The sequence below is a fragment of the Euprymna scolopes genome, chromosome 44, assembly GCF_053919585.1.
Source record: "Euprymna scolopes isolate OS-2025 chromosome 44, ASM5391958v1, whole genome shotgun sequence".
Taxonomy (NCBI): Eukaryota; Metazoa; Mollusca; class Cephalopoda; order Sepiida; family Sepiolidae; genus Euprymna; species Euprymna scolopes.
The window spans coordinates 41,604,592-41,630,328 of NC_136525.1; the positions used below are offsets into that span (position 1 = coordinate 41,604,592).

The window sequence follows — 25,737 nt, forward strand, 5'->3', positions numbered from 1 at the left end:
TTAAGGGGAAGATGGGAGAATTTTATTGACTTTAGTCTATCCACAGGCAATTAATTAAATCCATCATCATCATAGCTGAATTATTCGGTTGTAAATTTATTAAATAAATGATTTTAAATTGTTGATCTCCATCCAATCGTTTCAGCTATTTGTGTGTTGATAATCAAGCACTATCATTGTGACAATTTAATCATGAGGTGATTACTATCAAGGCTAACAAGCAAATGACTATGATTGATACACTTTCTTTCTAATGGGTAAGTACTTCATTCATGGACACGAATCATTTTTTTTTTTTAAATCATAAACACTGGGTTTGTATTACTATACACATAGATTCGAAAAAGTTGTCAAAAAACAAATACATAACAAATAAATGTTACCAAAGGCAAAGGTTTTCTACCTAACTGAATAATTTTTTTTTTTAGTGTTTTCATTTGATGTAACATGTTTATTCAGCTCGAAAAACAGTGTTTACCAATGTATTGGAAAATTTAAAATGGCACCAAACTCTCTGCTGAACACAGTAAGTTTGGGAAAATGAGTTTAAAATAAAAAACTAGACAAAATACTGTTAGAAACTCGCTCAATATATGTTACTGTGACATAGGCTGACATATATTCAGTGGGTTTTTAACAGTATTTTGTATATTTTTTTATTTTTAACTGATTTTTCCAAACTTACCATGTTCAACAGAGTCTGCGCTATTTTAAATTTTCCAGTACATCAGTAAACACTATGTTTTTCGAGCTGAATAAACATGTTACATCAAATAAAAACACTAAAAACTTATCCAATTAGGTAGAAAAGTAACTTATCTTGCCTTTGGTAACATTTGTTACATATTTGTTTTTTGACAACGTGGTCGAATCTAAACACTAATTTGCTAAAGCCACTAAATTTAGTACCGAGTTGGGGGAAACAATTCTGCATAGGTATTAAAAATGTTTTCTTTTTGTTTACTATTATTATACATGAAATCATTTTGAGTTAAAATTTAATATATTTTACGCATCTAAACTTGAGAAATACATGCTTTAATAAACATGTAAACATTGCTTGAATATTAACCAACATGGCAGTCTTGTAGACGCTTCATATCGAACCTAACGGCTTTGATCTTCTCCCGCCAAAACGGAAAACGAACTGAATAACAAACGAAGGAATTTCTAATTTCATTTTCTGTTTCGGCTGACATCGTTCTGTCTTTTTGTTCGGGAAGATCAAGGCCATTGGGTTCGATGCAAAGCGTCTACAAGACGGCCATGTTGGTTAGGAACTTAGGTTTAACTACTTTACAAAAAAGAATGAAATGGACTTCATTTGACTTTAAGAAATAACTAAATAGTAAAGCAAATAAGTTTGGGAAATCGTAAGACATTATTAACTTGATTATTACTCCATTTATTAACTTGATTATTAATTTGATTATTACCTCCATTTATTAACTTGATTATTACCTCCATTTATTAACTTGATTATTACCTCCATTTATTAACTTGATTATTAATTACCTCCATTTATTAACTTGATTATTACCTCCATTTATTAACTTGATTATTACCTCCATTTATTAACTTGATTATTAATTACCTCCATTTATTAACTCGATTATTACCTCCATTTATTAACTTGATTATTACCTCCATTTATTAACTTGATTATTACCTCCATTTATTAACTTGATTATTACCTCCATTTATTAACTTGATTATTAATTACCTCCATTTATTAACTTGATTATTACCTCCATTTATTAACTTGATTATTACCTCCATTTATTAACTTGATTATTACCTCCATTTATTAACTTGATTATTACTCCATTTATTAACTTGATTATTAATTACCTCCATTTATTAACTTGATTATTACCTCCATTTATTAACTTGATTATTACCTCCATTTATTAACTTGATTATTAATTACCTCCATTTATTAACTTGATTATTACCTCCATTTATTAACTTGATTATTACCTCCATTTATTAACTTGATTATTACCTCCATTTATTAACTTGATTATTACCTCCATTTATTAACTTGATTATTACTCCATTTATTAACTTGATTATTACTCCATTTATTAACTTGATTATTACCTCCATTTATTAACTTGATTATTAATTTGATTATTACCTCCATTTATTAACTTGATTATTACCTCCATTTATTAACTTGATTATTAATTTGATTATTACCTCCATTTATTAACTTGATTATTACCTCCATTTATTAACTTGATTATTACCTCCATTTATTAACTTGATTATTACTCCATTTATTAACTTGATTATTACCTCCATTTATTAACTTGATTATTACCTCCATTTATTAACTTGATTATTACCTCCATTTATTAACTTGATTATTACCTCCATTTATTAACTTGATTATTAATTACCTCCATTTATTAACTTGATTATTACCTCCATTTATTAACTTGATTATTACTCCATTTATTAACTTGATTATTAATTACCTCCATTTATTAACTTGATTATTACCTCCATTTATTAACTTGATTATTACCTCCATTTATTAACTTGATTATTACCTCCATTTATTAACTTGATTATTACCTCCATTTATTAACTTGATTATTACCTCCATTTATTAACTTGATTATTACCTCCATTTATTAACTTGATTATTACTCCATTTATTAACTTGATTATTACTCCATTTATTAACTTGATTATTACCTCCATTTATTAACTTGATTATTACTCCATTTATTAACTTGATTATTACTCCATTTATTAACTTGATTATTACTCCATTTATTAACTTGATTATTACTCCATTTATTAACTTGATTATTACCTCCATTTATTAACTTGATTATTACTCCATTTATTAACTTGATTATTACCTCCATTTATTAACTTGATTATTACCTCCATTTATTAACTTGATTATTACCTCCATTTATTAACTTGATTATTACTCCATTTATTAACTTGATTATTACTCCATTTATTAACTTGATTATTAATTTGATTATTACCTCCATTTATTAACTTGATTATTACCTTCATTTATTAACTTGATTATTACTCCATTTATTAACTTGATTATTACCTCCATTTATTAACTCGATTATTACCTCCATTTATTAACTCGATTATTACCTTCATTTATTAACTCGATTATTACCTCCATTTATTAACTTGATTATTACCTCCATTTATTAACTTGATTATTACCTCCATTTATTAACTTGATTATTACCTCCATTTATTAACTTGATTATTACCTCCATTTATTAACTTGATTATTAATTTGATTATTACCTCCATTTATTAACTTGATTATTATCTCCATTTATTAACTTGATTATTACCTCCATTTATTAACTTGATTATTACCTCCATTTATTAACTTGATTATTACTCCATTTATTAACTTGATTATTAATTACCTCCATTTATTAACTTGATTATTACCTCCATTTATTAACTTGATTATTACCTCCATTTATTAACTTGATTATTACTCCATTTATTAACTTGATTATTAATTACCTCCATTTATTAACTTGATTATTACTCCATTTATTAACTTGATTATTACTTCCATTTATTAACTTGATTATTACCTCCATTTATTAACTTGATTATTACCTCCATTTATTAACTTGATTATTACCTCCATTTATTAACTTGATTATTACCTCCATTTATTAACTTGATTATTACCTCCATTTATTAACTTGATTAGTACCTCCATTTATTAACTTGATTAGTACCTCCATTTATTAACTTGATTATTACCTCCATTTATTAACTTGATTATTAATTACCTCCATTTATTAACTTGATTATTACTCCATTTATTAACTTGATTATTACTCCATTTATTAACTTGATTATTAATTTGATTATTACCTCCATTTATTAACTTTATTATTTCCTCCATTTATTAACTTGATTATTAATTACCTCCATTTATTAACTTGATTATTACTCCATTTATTAACTTGATTATTACTCCATTTATTAACTCGATTATTACTCCATTTATTAACTTGATTATTAATTTGATTATTACCTCCATTTATTAACTTGATTATTACCTCCATTTATTAACTTGATTATTACCTCCATTTATTAACTTGATTATTACTCCATTTATTAACTTGATTATTAATTTGATTATTACCTCCATTTATTAACTTGATTATTATCTCCATTTATTAACTTGATTATTACCTCCATTTATTAACTTGATTATTACCTTCAATTATTAACTTGATTATTACCTCCATTTATTAACTTGATTATTACCTTCAATTATTAACTTGATTATTACCTTCAATTATTAACTTGATTATTACCTCCATTTATTAACTTGATTACCTCCATTTATTAACTTGATTATTACCTCTATTCATTAACTTGATTATTACCTCCATTTATTAACTTGATTATAACCTCCATTTATTAACTCGATTATTACCTCCATTTATTAACTCGATTATTACCTCCATTTATTAACTCGATTATTACCTCCATTTATTAACTCGATTATTACCTCCATTTATTAACTCGATTATTACCTCCATTTATTAACTCGATTATTACCTCCATTTATTAACTCGATTATTACCTCCATTTATTAACTTGATTATTACCTCCATTTATTAACTCGATTATTACCTCCATTTATTAACTCGATTATTACCTCCATTTATTAACTTGATAGCTCTAAAATCTATTTATCAAATTTTTTAAAAAACTATCAGAAGCAGTGCTTTGCTTACTGTGTGGATGTTCATACTTAATTCAGAGAGTGACAAAAACGTGGTATTTCTTCTCCACATTTATCTGGCGAGGTACTTGAAGACGTTTATGTAAATATATAGAAAGTTAAAAGAAAAAAGATAAATTGAAATAAGCTAACATTTTATCCTTTGTTAAAGATAAAGTTTTCTACACGTAGAAAATACATTCTTATGCACGGCTCTTCAGCCGTTATTGTTTAATCAACAATGTCAAGGCGTTTTGCTTCAAATTGAAGCAATTAAAAGACAGCCATGTTGGTTAATTTTTAGCTGATGTCTACATATTTAAATCGTGTGCATGTTTCGTGTTTAGATGCTTACAATAAAATAAATTGTAACTCGAAATGACTCATGTAATCGTATTTAACAACAAAAAGTTCTGATTTCTTTAAATGATTTTTTGAATTACTTGAATTGATCGGACTTCAGTGTTATTTGTTAGCAGACTAACACGCAACAATAATCCGACCAAAACAAACAATACACAAAAAAAAAAAAAAAAGTTTAATGTCTGCACAGAATATTTTCTCGTTATGCTCATTAGTGACATAACCCACTATTTATGACAAATTAAATTGCTTTAAAAGTCTAGATATTAAATATGAATTAGTTACAAATCAGTTGGTAAAGTAAAATCAAATTGATTTTTGAATAATTTCCTATTAAAATAATTTGCAGAAATTACTTACAAACCCACATTCTGAAGACTTCAAAATTACTTTAAAATTTCAAATTGCCACAATAGATAAGTCAGCCATTTTTTTTTAAGTGATTAAAAATAGGTTATAATGGCTACCTGGTATTTAAAATAGTAACATTAAAAAAGATAAAAGCAAGTTTAAACCTTTTAAACTGCCAAATAGAAAGAAATTTCTGGCTTGAATTAAAATTTTAAAAAGGAGAATTTCTTTTATGCTTATAAAATCCACTTCTATAAAAAAAAAAGAAAAATTCATTATCTAAAATGAATGATTTTCAATATTTAATTACTTCATTAAAATTAACTAAATTTGTAAAAATTAATTAAAATGGAAAAATTTTGTAAAATTACTCTATTAAAATTACCAAAATTTGTAAAGATTACCAAGTTAAAATTAACAATGTATACATAAAATGTTAAATTAAAATTGTAATATTACCAAGTTAAAATTAACAAAAATTAATCAATAAATTATTATCATCTAAACTAATTACAATCAAAATAAGAACTTTTCTTAGTCATGTTTTTATTTATTAATTTTTTTAATTACATTTTAATTTCACTTTTTAGTTTTGTTTGTTTTGTTCTTTTTGATAAATTAAAATGAAAAGGTGTAAAAATTACCAAATTAAAATTAACAAAATTTCTAAACATTAATTAAAATTAACAAAAATAATAAACTAATCAACATAGAAATCAAAACTTAAATATCTACTTTTCCCCAGTCATATTTTTTTTTTATTCATTTTTTTTGTTTTATATTACACGTAAATTTTACTTTCTAGTTCTTTCTTTTTCCTTTTTAAGTTTTGGTCGTTGGTTAATCTAGAGTTCAAGCCGTTCGCAAGATGATATGCACACCGGAATCTGTAGACACGATATCACTCAACTCTCCGACCTCCAGCGCGAATGAAGCATCCTCGAACGGTTTCTGCATCTGACTGCGTCCAAACACGCCAAGGTCACCTCCCCTTTTGGCCGAACTGCAGTCGCTGTACTTTGAGGCCAAATCAGAGAAATCTGCATCACCACTCTTTATTTTTTCCCTGTAACCTGAAAAAAAAAAAAAAAAAAAAAAAAATTGGAGATTTGATTTTTTTTTTTTTAAGCATTGTTTAATCTGTTAAAAAATTTTAGCTATTGTCCAAATTTTATAAAAATTAAGACCATCTATTTTTTTTTTTTTTTAACTAAAAAAGCAAAAACATTGAGGAGCTATGAAGACGGGAGTGGTACCAATAAAACAATTTATGCTCCAGAATTTATTTTTCAACATAATCACCAGCATTCTCGGTGCAGTTTTATTAGCCTCTTTGTCACTCACATCTCTGTCGTCACTTTGAAATCAACAAACCCATTTAACTGCGCTGACAGCAACTGCAATGGATTCGTAAACGTTCAACAGGAGCTGGTAAATGTTGATCGGTTCAAATTTTTTTTTTACATGGATGAATTCTAGGACTCTTTTTTTTTCTGATGCACGTGCATGGCAGGAGTTACTTTCTCAGAGTCTTATACCATCAATATCAATATCTTTCTTTTTTTTATATACATCATAAAGTCATTGTTCATCAAGGCCGACAGCCACTTAAGGATAAGGGTTCATGGGTATTGTAATGGAAGTGTGATCATTTTTTAATTTTTTTTTGGAGGGGGGGGGCCAGAGTTGCCCGGATGTGTGGAGGTGTGTGTTCGAGCAAAGATAAACAAAAAAGTGGTAGTAGGTAGGCAGGCTCAAACCTGCACTACGAAGGGCGAAAAGAATATGAAAAAAAAAAAAAAAAAAGTTATTTTTTTGCCATTGCGTCCATTACCAAACTGGAAGTGACGAATGTTTAAATCAGGGCTAGTCAATCGAAAAGAGGGGATGACTTTCGAAAATATTGGAAAAACGACCCCTCCCTGAAGAAAAGTGCCCAGTTGAGGGTGAAGGAATTAATGTTTTTAGCCAATTTTTCAATATTTGTAGTCCGAAGGATTGAGCTTCAAAACGATACTGATCTCATAAAAATCCGTCACCCCTGTCGAAAGTTTTAGACAGACATACAAACATACATACATACATTTAAACAGACAGGTGAGATTTATATTATAGAGGACAGCTCTTCAAGAACCTATTCACACTGGACTTTAAAGTGGCCATGTCACAGTCAGCAAGGGAAGTAGCTCTGTGGTACTGTGTTCCACAGACGAATAGTTCTAGGAAAGAAACTCTGATCATGAAATTTTTGCTTAGATTTAGGCATAGGTAGAGAGTAAGAGAAATTGCTAATAGTTTTATAGTTTTGTTTGCTGTGGCACCGAAGTCAGAAGTTTCTTTTTTTGTTTTTAAAATCACTACAATATAGTGTGCAACAGAAAATTGACTGATAATAACTTTGAAATTTAAAATATATTTAAGCATACGTTACGACTAGTCTACGCAAGGACATGAAGCTAGAAAGAGCTCATAATATACAGTAAATCGGACAAATACAGGGTTGAACGATATAATTGTCGCCCTAAAAGAAAACACTACAGCTGTATTTTAAAACTTCTATTGAAAAAAAAATCAATTCAGGTAACTTAATAATGTAATAGAGCTGACATTTATTGAATGTAGCCGCCTTCAGCTTCAATAACCGCTTTGATACGAGTCCGAAATTCACAGCATACCCCTTTTCCACAAACGGCGGCGGCGGAAGCTCGGCAGATGGCTGCAATCAGGCTGGCTTTGGTGTTGTGGGAGGTCATGTTGGTGATGTTCTCAACATATGACTAAATGAAGTAGCCCAGCGCGTTCAGGTCGGAAGAGAAGGGGGACCAGTGAGAGATGGGTACAATGTCGTAGCACTCCTTCTGAAGCCATGCCTGGGTCTCTTTGGAAATATGAGCCAGCGCAGAGTCCTGCTGCCACACCCAAGATCTGTCAGCAGCCACCAGATTGCACCAGGGGATCACCACACTCTTCATCACATCCAGGTACACTTTGGTGTTGACTTTCATGCCGACTTCGAACATGTATTTTAGCATCGACATCGACCAACGTAATAGATGCATTGAGACTAAAGCTGCTTTTAGGACTGCCAGCAACACTACTAAAAGAGTAATAAAAAATGCATGAGAACTATATGCTCAGTTCGTTAAATCCAAAGTAGCTGAGCAGCAACTTGGTTCCCACCAGTTTTGGCAAATAGCAAACAGGATCCTGAACAGAAGCGTGCGTTCTATCCCAACCATCATCAATGGACCCGAGGTCATCTCATCAGCATCAGACAAGGCCAAACTATTTGCCAAGAACTTTGCAGCTAATTCTACTATGCGACGAAGGCCATCAACTCCCCGTATTTCCTCCTATAACAGACAACACGCTATGCAACATACAAATATCTGTACGTGAGGTCGCCAAGCTAATCAAGAACCTTGATTCCAGTAAAGCAACTGGCCCCCGACGGCATTCCAATTATAGTGTTGAAAAAGCTTCAACCAGAACTTGCCCCCATACTTACAAAACTGTTTAAGCGTTGCCTTAAGGAAAAGTGCTTTCCAACACCCTGGAAAAACCTCATCAGTATGCCCTGTATTTAAGAACTCAGGTGATAAGTCATCTCCCTCTCAATACAGACCAATAAGTCTCCTGTGTGTCATGAGTAAGCTGCTGGAATCCATATTAAATAGAGAAGTAGTCAACCACCTCAGCAGAAATAACCTTCTTAGTAGCATGCAATATGGTTTCCGTTCTGCTAGATCTACAGCAGATGTGCTAACGGTTATATCCCATAGGATTAGCCACCTGATTGCACCAGGAGATCACTACACTCTTCAGCACATCCAGGTATACTTTGGTGTTGACTTTCAAGCTGAATTCAAACGTGTATTTTAGCATATTTTACGACCAGGCATCGTCAGGTAACCTGCTAATATATATATTTAGAAAAAAAATCAGTTTGCTTTACAATCAATAATCATCAAAAATAAAATTCAAAGCAACTTCATATTTAACTCATCAAGCTACAACCACTATCAACAAGTTCTCCTACTCTCTATCAGTGCCTAAATCTAAACACAAATTCCATGAACAAAGTTTCTTTCCTAGAGCTGCTCATCTGTTTAAACAATCTATACCTCATTTGGTTCGCTTTTTATTCCTCTATAATTTTACCTGTTCATATTTGACTTTTAATTGAAGTATCCTAGTGTTCACGTCTTAACTTTAAATCGAGAAGACGAAAAGAAACTCCACAGCAACAAAACAGCTTAAAATACTCAGCTTTTATGCAACAAAGGATCTCTAATCATAATTGTTGTTGTTCCAGGTTATACAATGTAACATTTAGTCCATATGCCTCGACTTTCTCTTAGTATAATATATGTTACGGATTTGCTCGTAGAGTCCAGGGGTAATCTGCAAATCATACATTATAAAAAATAAAAGAGTCAAAAAAAAAAAAGGTTAAATGGAAAAAAGTTTTATTGAAAAAAAAAAAAAAGAACAAAAGAAAGTAAACAAAAACCGAAAAGTTCACAAGGTAAAAGGGAGACAACTATTTCTCAGATTAATTCCCTTAGATTAATATTTCGTATTTCGAACGTGCATAGACATTTTGTAAACATTGTTTTTAAAAAATAAAAAATAATACTTCTATTATGTTTTAAACGACTGTAATAGTTTATTTTGGAAGTATATTTCATAAAGAAAATTGACAACCCACTTTAAAAACAGAAATTACGAGTTTTATATATTTTATTCGCAGTTTTTTGTTGATTCTTCTGGCGGCCATGTTGTAAGCCCTAACGGTATTTTTGGAGATTACCCAATTCAAAGAAATCAATTTATATTTACCAGATATAGGTTTCCGAAGGCTGGTCTTTCTATATTTATAAGTTGTCAGCTTTTCTTGAGACTTTAACGACTTTTAAGTCGGAGTCTTGAATGGTCACCTCTTCATTCGTGTCCCAGATGTCACGTACTGATTTAAGCTAACGACCAGTGTTCTATTTATACCTTTGCTAAAAGATCTTTCTAGAATCTCAAAAAAAAAAAAAAAAAGAATAAATGTTCGTTCTATATTTTTGAAAATCTCCAGAGATGCCAAAAAATGTTTTACATTCAAATTGAAGTAAAACCGTTTTTATATAATTTTATATAATCTTTTATTGCTATTTTTTTATTTTAAGTAGTTTTATTATATTTTATATTTCATATTATTATACAATATTTTAAGTATTTTTATTTTATTATAGTTATTATATTAATAATTATTTTTTTTATATACATTTTATATTATTATATAATATTTTAAGTATTTTTTTCTGTTATAATTATTACATTAATAATTATATTTTTATTATATTTAATTGATAATTAATATTATCATTTGTGTTTCGAAAATAAAATTTATTCAGATCATAAGAGGAAATATGTCCTCCTATCACACATAGTGATCATCAGGATCTCATTAATCTCCACCTTTCTGATTTATCCAATTGAGAAATCGACCGCAGATTGAAATGTGAGAAAAAAACAGTGTGAATGACTGTGCAAAAGTACCAAAATACTGGCAGCGTTCAAGTATCCTTAGGATGTAAAAATGGCATTGGTAACAATGCCATTCACGGTTCCTCCTACAAGACAACATGCTTTGGTGTCAAGATCAGACTAAAAGACAATCAAAACTTTACTTGCAGAAGGTGTTTGGAATCGCTGCCCATTCCAAAATATAGAGCAAGTAGAGTTACAGAATCTTGAGGTAGTCAAGATTTGGTGATGTGTTTGGTGAGAGAAGTGGTTGTTGGGATGCTATAATTGCTAGAATCCGTTTAAGTATTTAAGCATAGAGATTGGAACGAAGAGGGAGGAAAAAAAAAAAAAAAAATTGACGCATGACGAATAGGAAGTTATTTATGCTTAACAAGCATGCAACAGCTCTTCCTCTTACTCCTTAGATTGGGAGCCAGCCATGTCTGGTGCCGCTTGCTGACCGCCAGCTGTGTCTGGTGCCGCTTGCTGACCGCCAGCCGTGTCTGGTGCCGCTTGCTGACCGCCAGCCGTGTCTGGTGCCGCTTGCTGACCGCCAGCCGTGTCTGGTGACGCTTGCTGACCGCCAGCCGTGTCTGGTGACGCTTGCTGACCGCCAGCCGTGTCTGGTGACGCTTGCTGACCGCCAGCCGTGTCTGGTGACGCTTGCTGACCGCCAGCCGTGTCTGGTGACGCTTGCTGACCGCTAGCCGACTTGACAATCAGAAAGAAAGAACATACTGGTGCTGAATGCGCGAATTAAGAAATTAAGTGTATGTAACATTTATGCCTCCCAAGCATTACTAAAAACCAAGCTCCCTTCCCTATAGAAAAGAAAATTTAAAAAAAAAAAATTTTTTTGTATGTAATTTCACTTTTGGGTTACTACCTGCTCTATGTAGGACATGGCATTGAGCACTTATATATTATGGCTCTCAGACAACACCAACAAAATGACAGAAGATTTTTATCCCGGGAGGCACTGTGTTCAAACATACCTGCTGTATCTAGGATCCAGACAATAACTAAACCAAGTTAACTAATTTTGGGATTACAGCCTGCTCTATCAAGATTACTGAGCACTTATTAATGGGGCTATGACAACAGCATATTCTTTTCATCGTTTTGACTCTCGAGTATATATCCGACGCAGTTAATCAACCGAGAACCACATCACTCTAGCTAAAAGCATATGATATCAACGGATACACACTCGAAAGTCAAAAGAAAGAAAAGAAGATGCTGTTGTTCTAGCCCTACTTATAAAATTGAAAAGGCCTCCAGAGCAATTTTTTTCCTTAATTTTAGAGATTATTCATCTGAGATAATACTCATAGAAAATACTTTGTGGGTTTTTGTTTTGTCAGTTTCGACTTCTAGCAAGACTCACACAAACATATATTGATGTTTTACGTATAGATTTAACAGTCATAGATACTGGAATTTCTCCTCTTTTGAACAGCCCTAGCAATGTTGTTTGTCGGACTCTTGAGCAATATAAGTTCAACCAGAACTTAAAGGACTATATCCGACCACATTGGAAATTGCAGAACAAGTCAGGCACCCACTCTCCTGCTTATCTTCTAAAATTTTTTCTAGCTTGTTACACACTTTATTAATCCAAAGACTAAATGCAATCTATATATAAGCGAAAATGTGTGTATGTATGTATGTTCGCTTTTTGTGTATGTCTGCAAAAAGCTTTTTTCCGGCAGGTTCTCAAGGCTGTCGCTCATTCTTAAAACTTTTTATATCACGTTGAAATTATAATATCTACGACTTAACAGGGATCGTGTGTGTATTTAATTTGCCCAACTTTTACCAGCTCGCCGCGTCTTTAAAAAACGAATGATGGAGCGGGGAAAACAGTAAAAACGCAAAACTAGGTCAAATATCACGCCACTTCCTCGCACCTGTATATTTCAGTTTATAAACCTTAACTGAACACCCTTATCAATTCCTCTCCTTCGTGGCCAAGATGGTTAGGTGGCTGGCTTTTTTTCCCCCTTCGCGTCAAGGCTTCAGGGTTCAATCCTACCTTCCGACCAAAACATTTTTTTTTCTTTTACACCTCCAAACACCCGGCCAATGTTTTTTTTTTTTTTTAACACACACACACACACACCTTCAAACACTCGGGCAACGCCGGGTAACCCCCCCCCCCGCTAGTTGCTAATGAAGGAGCCTTTGGGTTGCCTTAAACTACAGTTGTTAACATGTATTGTTAATGCTAACACTTACCTTTAAGAATATCAATGGCTTCGTCCTTGGTCCGAGTGATAGTCTCTTCTCTCCAGGATGAGGGTCGACGAGACTCCTTATGCTTGACCAGCAAATGAGAACACTGGACAGTGTCCTGTTCCCCGGAAGCTGGTTCGGTCGGGCGGTCCCACTGGCTCTCCTTTGTATATTGATTCAAATAGTACTCTTTCCCTGAAACAAAGAATTAAAAACAGATTTTTCTTTTAATAAAAATCGCTCCAGACAAGGCATAAAGCCATTTTATGCACGAAGATTCAAAAAGAATAAAAATACTACTTCAATGTTAAGAACTAGCCAACAATAAGTGCTAGATTTATAGTCCTTTGTCAAAAATACTGCTTATGGAATGTGAGGACTAAAGGACAAAATAAGAGAAGTGAGAGTTACAAGGCTGCTGAACGTAAACCCAAGATCCACAGAATTTTTTTCTTTTGTTTTAGAAAAGCTAAGAAATGTGTTTACGAAAAGCGTAAATTGTGAAGTAAGAAAGGAAATAAATGTTTGTTGTTATGTCTTCGAAGAGAGAGAGAGAGTTGGGATGAATATATACAGCGAGAGAATACAGTAGATCACAGAGGTGTAAATAAAGTATGTATAAATGAATGACCTAAATAAAAAAGAAAAAAAAAAAGTGAAGCATGCATGGTCCCCAATAAGTGCACAATGAACAAGGCATAAAACAAAAATGACTTAAGTTCAGCATTTGCACCTCCCTCCCCCCATTTAGCCTCAAAAGTCCCCGGGGGACGTCAAATTCTGATGAAAAGGAACAAATGGTGCAGTTTTATGCCTTAGCATATGTAAATCCGAATTCAGCACCATGCAAAAAAAAAAAAAAAAAAAAAAAATGACTAAATCCATCATTTGTCACCCCCCCCCTCTCTCCCATTTAACACCAAAAGTCCCCAAGGCCTTAACATATTTAAATTTGAGTTCAGCACCATGCAAAACTACTAAATAGACATATACAGAAAATTTTGGACAAATATGGTAAAATAGTCCCAAAAATGGAGTGTTTTTATTAGCCCTAAAAGAGCCCCTGGGCCACATCCAAGGGTTATCGCAAAGTATAGACAAACAAAATTATATAGAAATCATGTTTGAATGGTACATTAGCGTTTGTTTAGTATACTAATACCATTATTCCGGAATATAGGAATGGCCAGAGATCATCCTCACCTTATTCACTGTTATCATCCAATATTGACAAATTTTTATTTTAATAATATGTTCAATTTGCAATTTTAAATTTAAAATGACTTTGTTTAAAACTAGTAGATGTATCTGGCATTGCCCGGTATTAAATGCAAGGTTATATTCCTTTAAAAAAATAATAAAATCAATAATAAATAAATAAATATAAACAAGCTGAGCATGCGGCATCCCCCTCCATAGCTGAAAAGTTTACTTTCACCATGACTAATGTTTGTGCAAAATTAAAAAAAAACAAAAACAAATCCAAGGTGCTGTTATTGAGAAAAGTGCAAACAAATGAACGATTTGGGGTCGGGGGTGGGGGGAATTTTACTCCTATATTGGCCTCCAGGAGGACAACCAGAGTTATCCCGGAATATCCGTTTTGGCAAAAATTTACTTTTACCATGACTCATGTTTGTGCAAAATTTAAAAAAAAAAAAAAGAAAAGAAAACTCAAGACGTGGTTATTGCAAACAATGTAACAGAAGTGAATTATTAGGTATATAATCCCTTTTGTCAGGGGACAAAAAAATAAAAATAAAGTAAAGAAAACGAAAAGAAACTGAGACATGTACATGCAATTATTGTGTTTTTTTTTCATCTCTTCAAACGGAACATGAATATCCATCAGAACAACCACGTTGAACAAACCACTTCTGCAGATTCTGGTGCTTTTTTGTTTTTTTTTACATAGGCATCACCACTTATCAAGGCCAAGAGGCCACTCAAGGATAAGGGTTAAAGAGTGTACAGTAGACAGTGGACAATATAGTAATCATTAGTAATGAAAATTTGGTAAATTTGATAACTCATATAGAGCGGCTCATCAAGAACTTATTTACGTTAGACTTGAACACAACCATATTGTAGTCAGCCGGAAAGCTGGTTTTGTTTTTAAGGCATATCAAAAGTTTTGGATCATTTAATTTTTAATCTGGTGATTTTTAATAAAAGTTTTTAGGAATCAAGTTCTTCAAATCTTCAAATAACCTGTAGGGAAACGTACGACTTACCTAACTAGCACGTGTGCATAATTCAACGGGTCAGTCGTGGAATGAAATGAATGAAGAAGAAAGAAACAAAAATGGCTGCCTTATCTCTTTATATGCCTGCAATGTGACCACCCGATATGCAAATGAGATGCTCCCGGTTGGAGATAAAAGAGGGTTGATTTTTTAGAGGGACGTTCATTTTGAAGTTGGATTTCGAAGAAATAAGTTGAATTAGCAGAAGTTCGTGTGGAGTTGAGAGAAGGTGCATTACGTATACAGAAGTTTGGAAGTTGGAAGTTTGGACAACAGTATCAACCTTATCCAGGAAATTATTGGTGTGACGGACGGAAGAAATAACACTCAAGTTATTGAATTATATAACTAATTAACACTCAGCTACAACTTTCCACCATATTTAGAACAAAATCGGTAATCGCATCGGAATCAGGAATTTACAACAGAATCGGTAATCGTATCGGAATCAGGAATTTACAACAGAATCGGTAATCGCATCGGAATCAGGAATTTACAACAGAATCGGTAATCGCATCGGAATCAGGAATTTACAACAGAATCGGTAATCGCATCGGAATCAGGAATTTACAACAGAATCGGTAATCGCATCGGAATCAGGAACAATTTTGAAATCCTCACAATACTACATTATGTCAGATATTTACTGATTAACCTGCCAAGCTCAGTGAGGCCTATGCCTCTTATCGATAAAAATAAAACAAGAATCAGTTTAAACCACAAATTAAATACGTCTGTCTATGCACAAACACACGTCAAAGTAAATTCCTTGCATCTGAGATCATTTAAACTATTTTAACTTGCAAAATCAGTCACACCAAATTTTTTTTTCTTTCATTATTCAACATTTTAAGAAAATGCCTGTCTTAAATAGTAGCTTTGTCAGTCGCACATGTTTAGATTTTTAATGGCGGCCAGCCCCATCTCTCTAAAACATGAAATAGGATTTTTTTTTTGCACCTGTCTATTGTACAAATGTATGAAATAGCATTTTCGTCGTTCTGTATCATCATCATCATATACAGCTTAACATCTGTTATAGTGGGGAGGGGGAGCCGAGATATGGTCGATTCAAGTTTTTGTAAAAGTTTAATTTTTGATGCCAGGTTGAAAGCTTAAGGTCTATGTAACAATTTTAGTTCGAGTGGACAACGATTACATGGAGTCTTCATACTTTCTGTCATTTTACAAAATGGCTGCCAACCAAATCTAATAACATTAAAAATCTTGGAAGCTATTAAACCTAGAAACATGAATTTGGTGTCTGTATGTAGGTTTTCATAGTCAAGGAATCCAATAAAACTATTTCTGATTTCAATTTTAGTTTAAGTGGGCAACGATCACATGGAGTCTTCATACTTTCCGCCATTTTACAAAATGGCTGCCAACCAAATCTAACATTAAAAATCTTGGAAACTATTAGACCTAGAAACATGAATTTGGTGTCTATATGTAGGTTTTCATAGTCAAGGAATCCAATAAAACTATTTCTGATAACAGAGTATTTATTTGCTTCAAAATGGTAAATTAAATGACAAAAATTATAGTACAGTGTATCAGAATCATACATGTTAACAATTGAACACACATGAATGCAATTTCTGTAAAATAACATGAATATAAGCTGAACATTCTATTTCCATTGTTCTTAGTGATATTTTATTAATCAGGTAAGTGCAAAAAAATCAGTATTTATTCGCACTACAATCATAGCCGTTTCTGTGTGCCACAATAAGATATTCCATTCAAATTTTGAAAACAGAGAATGGACTTGCCAAAATAAGCAGAATCAAGAATAACTTTTCTGCCCTCTCCACAACCCAGTTCATGTACATGGGACGGAAGCATACAATTATACATGCCTGTACACACGACCTTGATTATTTAACGGTACTCTTCCTTGGTCAACAGATTTAATCATCTTATCATCATCCTACCGTGTGAATCCGAAGATTCTATTGCCGGCATTGGTTTCCTCGATTATTGAATTAAAAAACGTGGCACTCCATTTATGAGTGTACCTGGCTCTTAGGATTGCACGGGCAGTGATATGCCTACTGGAGCAGTAGAGTGATCCAACCATTTTTCAAGCCATCTTGGCAACAGATTTGACGTATGTGTTCTAATTCAGATCAGGAGTGAAGGTCAGTCCCAGCCAGAAGCTTTTCAAGACATGGAGCTTTCTCAAGATGAGAGCCATTCATTTGAATTGGGGTGTGATGGGGGTGAGGGGGGGGGGTCAGAGCGATTATGATGAAAGAAGTGAAGCTTGGTTTTCGATTCATTAAAATTAACCAGCCACCTTTTTCCCCCCATTGCAGGTTATTTATAATTAAAAGTGAATTATACAGAGAATTGGGCGAAATTTCATTTTAATCAGAATTTTTTCTAGAAGGACATCACATACTTACGAGAGGGACCATGTGAAAGTTTTTATTTTTGCTACTTGGAAGTCACCACTTACCAAGGCCAAAAGGCCACTCGAGGATAAGAGTTAACGAATGTAAAGTGGTAGTGTAGTAATCATTAATGGTGTAAATTGGGTAGAATTTGATTATTTATGGGAACGACTCAACAAGAATTTGTTTACATTGGATCTGAAGGTTACTATGCTGTATTTAACAGGGAATCAGGACAGTGGAACTGTGTTCCACAGGCAGGCAGTTCTGGGAAAGAAGCTTTGTTTGTGTAATCTGTGGTTAGATTTAGGAACAGATAGAGAGTTCATAGTGGTTTTTGCTAATCGCGTGTTTTTTGTGAAAGTTTGGCAATGGGGACCATAGTCAGTCGAGCACTTGCCATGAAAATAACGATGGAGCAGAGACAGACTCGCAGCATCTCTTCTGTGGGATAGAGGTTGCAGGGAACAGAAAAGAGCGTCACCTACTAGGTTTCAAAACCAATTTTAATCTATCAAGGCTGGATAGGATGCGCCAAGCACCTCCTGCCCAGATGTGGCAATAGTACTCCATTTTAGGACATATTTGGCTCTTATACAGATAGAGGATTGTATCGGTAATTGCCAACATAATATAAAGGGTAAAAATCTGTTTGTATGTATGTATGTATGTATGTTTGTATGTCTTGCAAAAACTTTTGACAGAGGCGACGAATTTCACAAGATCAGTATCATTTTGAAGCTGAACCCTTCAGACGACAAATATCGAAAAATTAGCCAAAAACATTAATTCCTTCACCCTCAACTGGGCACTTTTCTACAAGGAGGGTCGTTTTTTTTTTGCCAAATATTTTCGAGAGTCATCACCTCTTTTTGATTGTCTAGCTTTAATTTAAACCTACGTGACTACTGGTTTGGCGATGGGCACAACAGCTAACGCGTCACTTTTTTTTGTTCACTTTTTCCTCATTCGTGGTACGGGTTTGAGCCTGCATGCTTACAACTTTTTTTTTTTTTGTGCTCGCAACCCCCCCCCCCTTTTTTTTGCTCAACACACACCTCCAAACACCCGAGCAATGCAAAGTACCCAGGCTAGTCCTAAATGAAAATGATTTTTGTGGAATGAACTGGATTTGAGCTTGGGACAAGTAGGTTGTCATTCATGTTGTTAATCACAAAACCACCGTCATATCGCAATCTTCCTCTGAAGTCATCAGATCTAAGCTGGTGTTAAAAACACATTTTACATTTATTAACCTAATCATCCATTCATTCAATGTGGCCATACCATCAAAGTCTCCTGTTCTGCACACATCTACCTATATTATCCAGATTTAACCTTCCTCCGAAGTCGTCAGAACTAAGATGGTCCTTAGAACTTACATTACAAATTAATCGTATCCTTCTCTCCATGCAACACATGTCCTCAACTCTCATTGGATTATGAATGCACAAAAATAGAAAAGTCATCATCATCATATTCAGCTCAACATCTATTATACATGCTGGTATTATAATATAATCGCATTGACACACGGTTCTTGTTAGATCATCGAAGTTAAGCAACATTGAACTTGGTCAGTACCAAATGGGTGACCAATGCGAAAATTCCAGGCGCTGTATGTAGGAGGACATACACACCACCCTGCAAGAGTTGCAAAAACCCCCTTAACAGGGATATACATACAACTGGGGGACCGCTTGTGAATTTCATACTCCCATGGAACTTCCTCCTTTGGAGGAAGCCGGTTAAACTCTCCTATGGAAAGTGTTGTCTTTTCAATTTTTCATTTCATACATGCTGGTATGCATTGGATGGTTTTAAGAAATTAACATGTCTCGCTCGGCTCTTTCTACTCTATCGTAATTTCGTTGTAAGGCATTCACAGCAAGAACTCGTTTTCTACTAAAAAAAAAAAAACGTTCGTTCAAAAATCAAAATCATGTCATAGATTTTGATCAAAACTGGAATAAGGATTCAAGATGTAAGGTCTAGTCATATTATATCTTGATTTTAATCTCCATAAAGTAAGGTTTAGTCGTATTATATCTTGATTTTAAACTCCATAAAGGCACATAAAAAGTATTTGAGACTGTTCTATATGAGGAATTTACCTGACAATACTCCTAATTAATCCTTATTTTCAAGTAGAAAACTGCTTCTGTGGTACCAGTATTCAAGAATTCTGGCGAAAGAACTGACCCATCAAATTATCGCCCCATTAGCCTCCTCCCACTTTTCGCCAAAATATTCGACCATAATTAACCATACTCTAATTCGGCACCTTACACATGCTAAACTTCTGACTGACAACCAATATGGATTTAGACAAGCCCGTTCCACAGCTGACATCCTCACTGTAATCTCTGAACGTATATACCATTCATTGGACAAAGCGGGGGAGAGCAGAGCGGTAGCTCTAGATATATCTAAGGCTTTTGACAGGGTATGGCATGAGGGTCTCCTCAGGAAAATTAAATCATATGGTATCACTGGTAGAATACTTAACATAATTAAATCCTTCTTAGATAAGAGAAAAATCCAGGTTGTCCTCGACGGTCGTACATCTAAACAGTGTAATATAAATGCGGGCATGCCTCAGGGGTCTGTCCTTGGACCTCTATTGTTCCTAATATTTATTAATGACCTCCCCGACAAAACTGCCTCTGAGATAGGTATATATGCTGATGACACCACACTCTATAACAGACATGACAGGAAAACAAATGAACACATATCTAAAGAAATGGCAAAAACAGAGGATGACCTCCAATCTGTAGTGGAATGGGGACATAAATGGATGGTCACATTCAATGCTGCCAAGACCAAACTGGTTTCCTTCAATAATTACAAGAAACCTTCTCTTCCAATAATAGCAATGGCCAGTGACTCCCTGTCTGGGAGTAGATCTTTCAAACTGCTTGGCCTAATGTTCACAGGAAACATGAGTTGAAACAATTATATTGAAAACATTGCCAGGGCCGCTGCGAAAAAGGTAGGCTCTCTCTACCGTGCTAGAAAACTACTGACACCTGAAAGTATCCTGTACCTCTATAAGGCCACCATTCGCCCATGTATGGAGTATTGTTGTCACATTTGGGCTGGTGCATCTGCTGCTAGTCTCTCGCTCCTAGACAAGGTTCAAAAGAGAGTCGCCAATCTGATAGGCCCTGAACTGGCATCTAAGCTTCTGCCTCTGTCCAATCGACGAAACGTTGCATCCCTCTGCCTGTTCTACAAATATTTTAATGGTGAGTTCTCTGGCGAACTGCAGACACTTGTGCCCCCACGACGTGGACACCCTCGACAAACCCGACAGGCAGCTAAATCCCACCCCCACACAGTAGAGATCCCTAGATGTAAAAGATCTTTCTACTCCTGTAGTTTCTTCCCCAGAACCGCTAGACTCTGGAATTTCATTCCAGGTCCCTGCTTCCCTAACTGTACTGGCATGCAGAAGTTCAGGTGTAACGTGAACCGACACCTTGCTGCCCAAATCCCAACATAGTGCCCCAGTAGTTGCTGCCCCTGATAGTAGCCCCTTACACCAAAGTGGCAATGTGCCTTGTTTGGGGTGAAAATGTAATAAATAAATAAAAAAAAAAAGGTACCTTATTACAGTAGATAGTTACGCTTCGATTGCAATATGGTCATTTTAGGAGGAGAATAAAAGTAAATTTAAAAATGTGGTAACAGTACTTCATTTTAGGGTGTACCTGGCTCTTAGGATTGCACCAGCAGGGAGATATCTACTGGAACAGTATCGTGATCCAACCATTTTTCCAGCAATCTTAGCAACAGATTTGATGTAGGTGTTCTAATTCAGATCTGAAGCCAGAAGCTTGTCAAGACATCCAGTTTCCTCAAGATGAGAGATATTCATTTGAATTGGGGTGTAATGGAGGGTGAGGTGGGGGGGGACAAATTACCCCCTCCCATTTAGCCCTCAGGGGGCGCAAAATCGTAGTGAAAATTAAAAAAACGGCGCAGTTTTAGGCCTTAACATATTTCAATTTGAGTTCTTCAGCACCATGCAAAACTGCTAAATAGACATATACAGAAAATTTTGAACAAATAGGGTAAAATAGTCCCAAAAACGGAGTGTTTTTATTAGTCCTAAAGAGCCCCTGAGGCACACCTAAGCATTATCGCGAATTATAGACAAACAAAATTATAGAAATCAGTTAGTTACAACTTTTCAGAAAGTTTTATAAAAATCCAAGGTATTAAAAAAAAAAAAAAAAAATTGATAAGCACAAAAATGTCAATTTTAGCCATTTTAACCCGAAAGGGACACCTAAGGGGGCAACCGAAGTTTTCCCGGAAAATCCGTTTAGTTTCTTTTTTAATCATCATGTTTAATGTTTGTGCAAAATTTCCAAAAATTCCAAGGGTAGTTATTGAGAAAAGTGCGGACGAACGGACAAGGGTGAATTTCCAGGTCACCCTTCCTTTCGTCCGGTGGATGGGTGGGTGGGGGGGGGGGAGACAAAAAAAATCAATCTATCGACTATCTTCTATCTTAACGAGCACCCTATTTTCGACAGGACAATTAAGTATGTAATATCGTTTCTACTTAAAAACAATTTTTTTTTTAAATCGATGGTACTTATGCACTTTTGTTACCGCGCTATTTTTAAATAATTTTTTTCAAGTTAAACTCAAGTTTCACGATATCCTTTTTTTTTGTTGTTGTTGTTGTTAAATTGTTACGTGGAAGCATAGAATAGTTACAAAACACCCTCCATGGTAAGAATGGCTTTCAAAATAATAACGTTATTATTTCGGCACGGTAGCAAAAGTGCATAAGCACCAAATCGATGTCGACTTTATCCTAACAAACACAAAAAATGAATAAAAATATTTTATCAATTTATGTGATTTTTGGAATATGACATTTTCGTTCCGTAACGCGTACGTACACCATACAGGTTTTTCTGTATTTTTTTGTTTCTTTTTTTCATTAGGTCAAATACTGAACTCCGCCCCCCCCCCCCGCCTTTTTTTTTTTTTATTGTTCATAACGAACAACGCGAACACGTGCGCGCGAATTTTTAAACGGACATTTTGTTTTTATTTTTTGGTGCGCGAATTTTAGGACTTTTTCGGCGCATTTTTATAATATTTCAGTTATTTTTACGATTATTGTTTCCACTTCATTTCCGGCTATCACTACCCATGTTAATTTTTTTTTTTTTTACTAAATGATAACTTAAACATTATTAACCTTCCTTTATTCAGTACTTACTACACCTAACAAATTAAACATGGAAACAGTATTTGTAAAAATAACAAATATTTCTTATTTATGCTTAATAAAACTTCGTTATATCGAAGTTTTCAGCTTTAAAGTGGCTGCCGTTGAAGCGATATTATTTTTACTTTTCTAAATGTTTTCTTTCTACCATAACAATTATCCCCTTTAAAATGACGATACGTCAAAAATATGCGCATACAAAAATGCCAACCCCTTATAAAGTAACGAATTACATCCCTTAATATCTGGAAAGGTACATCGGAAAATTTAAATGCGATATTCGTTTTCAGCATCCCGAAAACCCTCAAATGTCATTATTTTAAAAGGCGATTGTTAAGGCGGAAATCAAGCAAAAGTTCACCAATTGATTCGTTATATATTGGGGGTGAGAACTTTTTCTTACCGAAACAACCCCAACTACTAGAAATTATTACAAAACAAGAATTGTTTCCATGCCAGCCATCTCAAAGCAGCAAAGTTCAAGATAATTTGTAATTACATTAAAAGTTGGTTAACAAATTAGCATAATAAAAAATTTGAAATCCTTTTTTTACGCATTTCTATCAAATTTTGTACTTGTGCAATTCATACACGTGAATCCTATTTTATACTTTCACCTAACAGTATCAACAAAATACACCGTAAAAAAAAATTAAATTTGAAAATTCCATCTAAAAAATATTGGCACGGTCCGTAAACTGCAGAAGAAGCACCTAATATTTATTTAAAAAAAAAAAAAAAAAAAAAAAGAAGACATATTTACCGTTATTATGTTTAAGCCGTCAATCTCAATATTTACTCTACGCAATGCAGAACGATAAATCGCTTTCTTTGAGAGAACATCTTGACCCAAAGTCAAAATCGGTACTTACTTACGCAGAGAAGGTACCGTGCTGAAATAATAACGTTGGTTACTTAGAAAGCCATTCTTAATATGGGGAGGGGAGATATTTTCAAACGCCATATTCTGTACTTTCACCTAACTTTTTTTTTGTGCTAATGCACTTACTGGTCCGCGCTATTTTTTAAATCGTATTTCCAAGTTTAATTAAAGTTTTATGATATGTTTTTTTTTTAATTCAATTGTAAGGTTGAAGTATAGAATAGGTACAAATCACCTTCCCCTCCCCATGTTAAGAATGGCTTTTTTAAAATAATAACGTTATTATTACAGCACAAATCAATAAGTGCACTCCACTGCACTAGTACCCAATTTTTAATAAATAAACAAAAGATACCGTAAAAATTGAAAATACTAATATATATATATATATATATATATATATATATTATATATATATAATTTAGCACGGTACCTTCTTCGCATAAGCACTTCAAAATCAATATGTAAACAAGAATTTATTGCGAATCTGAAAATCACTCAAACCAAAGGAAAAATTGTGGCATGGCTCAAAGATTAAGTAAAAAAAAAAAAAAAAAAAAAATTTTTTTCTTCGTTTACAAAACACTAATTTGAAAAATTCTGATTCGCTCTAATAAACAATTAAAAAAAAAAAACATTAAACAAAGGCTTTTTATTTTCTTCTGCCATCTCCGGATGGTGGGGGTTCATGATTAACCGCAAAATCTTAATCAAATTAATAAAACTTAACTACCTAATGTACCTTAATTAAGTGGGGTGATTAAGGACTTACCAGAACTACGGCTGACCCTTTTTTCCCATCCTTCGGGTAGTTCGTCTCCCATGATGTATAGATTCTGTTATGATTTTAAAACGGACAAGACTTTCTCGGTTGAAATATTTTGTCTTTTTCACACATGCGTAGGAGAATATACTGCTTTTCCGGTGAATAACGGATTATTCCCCTATGATACAAAGATCGAGATGCCTATGCAAAGGGAGATAACTACTGAGTGAACTTGTAAGCTACACAGAATATTCCGTGTTTCATCCACGCTAGGATTCATCAGGCTTATAATATATGCAATATATATCTTATAACTTACTACCTAGCTCTACCTACGTATTGAGCACTGTTGAAGTAAATACTTCAAGTTTACGAATAAATTTATACTTTCGTATATTAATTTATGTGATTAAATGAAGTAGTCACATATATATATATATATATATATATATAGGTAAATGTGTAGTTTAGCGGCGTAAATTATTTGCCAGTCCAAAAATTATAAAAACTATTTCTGTTTATATAAAACACATCAGATTTAAAGGCTGAGATAAAAAAAATCATTCTTATTTTTTTCTAAATGTAAATCTAAATCGAAATCGAAATTTTGGACTAAATGTACGACATTCGAGGCCGTCATATTGCTTTTAAAATTTTGCCAGTCTAAGGTTTGACAGCTTGGCCTTCTTAATAATAATATTTTTTTGTAATAAAAGAGTGGGGGGAAAAAAAACAGCCAAATTTGGCCTTAAAAAAAGGCTAATCTGTCAAACCTTAGAAAGGTCGAATTTTAAAAGCAATATGTCGGCCTCGAATGTCGTACATTTTGTCTAATAAAAAAATGTTGGAAAATGAAAAAAATGAAAAAAATTTTCTGGTTTTATTTCAATCTTTTGTCTAATAATGTGTTTTATATCAAAATAAATAGTTTTTATAAATTTTTATCTGTTGAATAATTTATGGG

General features: G+C 33.4%; 1 protein-coding gene across 1 annotated transcript; it reads right to left on the reverse strand.

Annotated features, from left to right (window-relative positions):
* Positions 1–6,202: 6,202 nt before the first annotated feature.
* LOC145268808 (peptidyl-prolyl cis-trans isomerase NIMA-interacting 1-like) lies at positions 6,203–24,975 on the reverse strand. Its single transcript, XM_080124430.1, has 3 exons — positions 24,780–24,975; positions 13,226–13,417; positions 6,203–6,540 (listed from the first exon to the last, which is right to left on the reverse strand). Exons 1-3 carry the CDS (start codon positions 24,829–24,831, stop codon positions 6,320–6,322), a joined length of 465 nt encoding a protein of 154 aa, XP_079980556.1. The 5' UTR covers positions 24,832–24,975; the 3' UTR covers positions 6,203–6,319.
* Positions 24,976–25,737: the final 762 nt, after the last annotated feature.

Coding starts and splice junctions, on each gene's coding strand:
- LOC145268808 (XM_080124430.1), bottom strand. CDS start 24,831: ATGGGAGACGAACTACCCGAAGGATGGGAAAAAAGGGTCAGCCGTAGT. Junction 13,418..24,779: donor AAGGGTCAGCCGTAGTTCTG/GTAAGTCCTTAA, acceptor TCTTTGTTTCAG/GGAAAGAGTACTATTTGAAT. Junction 6,541..13,225: donor AGCCATTGATATTCTTAAAG/GTAAGTGTTAGC, acceptor TTTTTTTTTCAG/GTTACAGGGAAAAAATAAAG.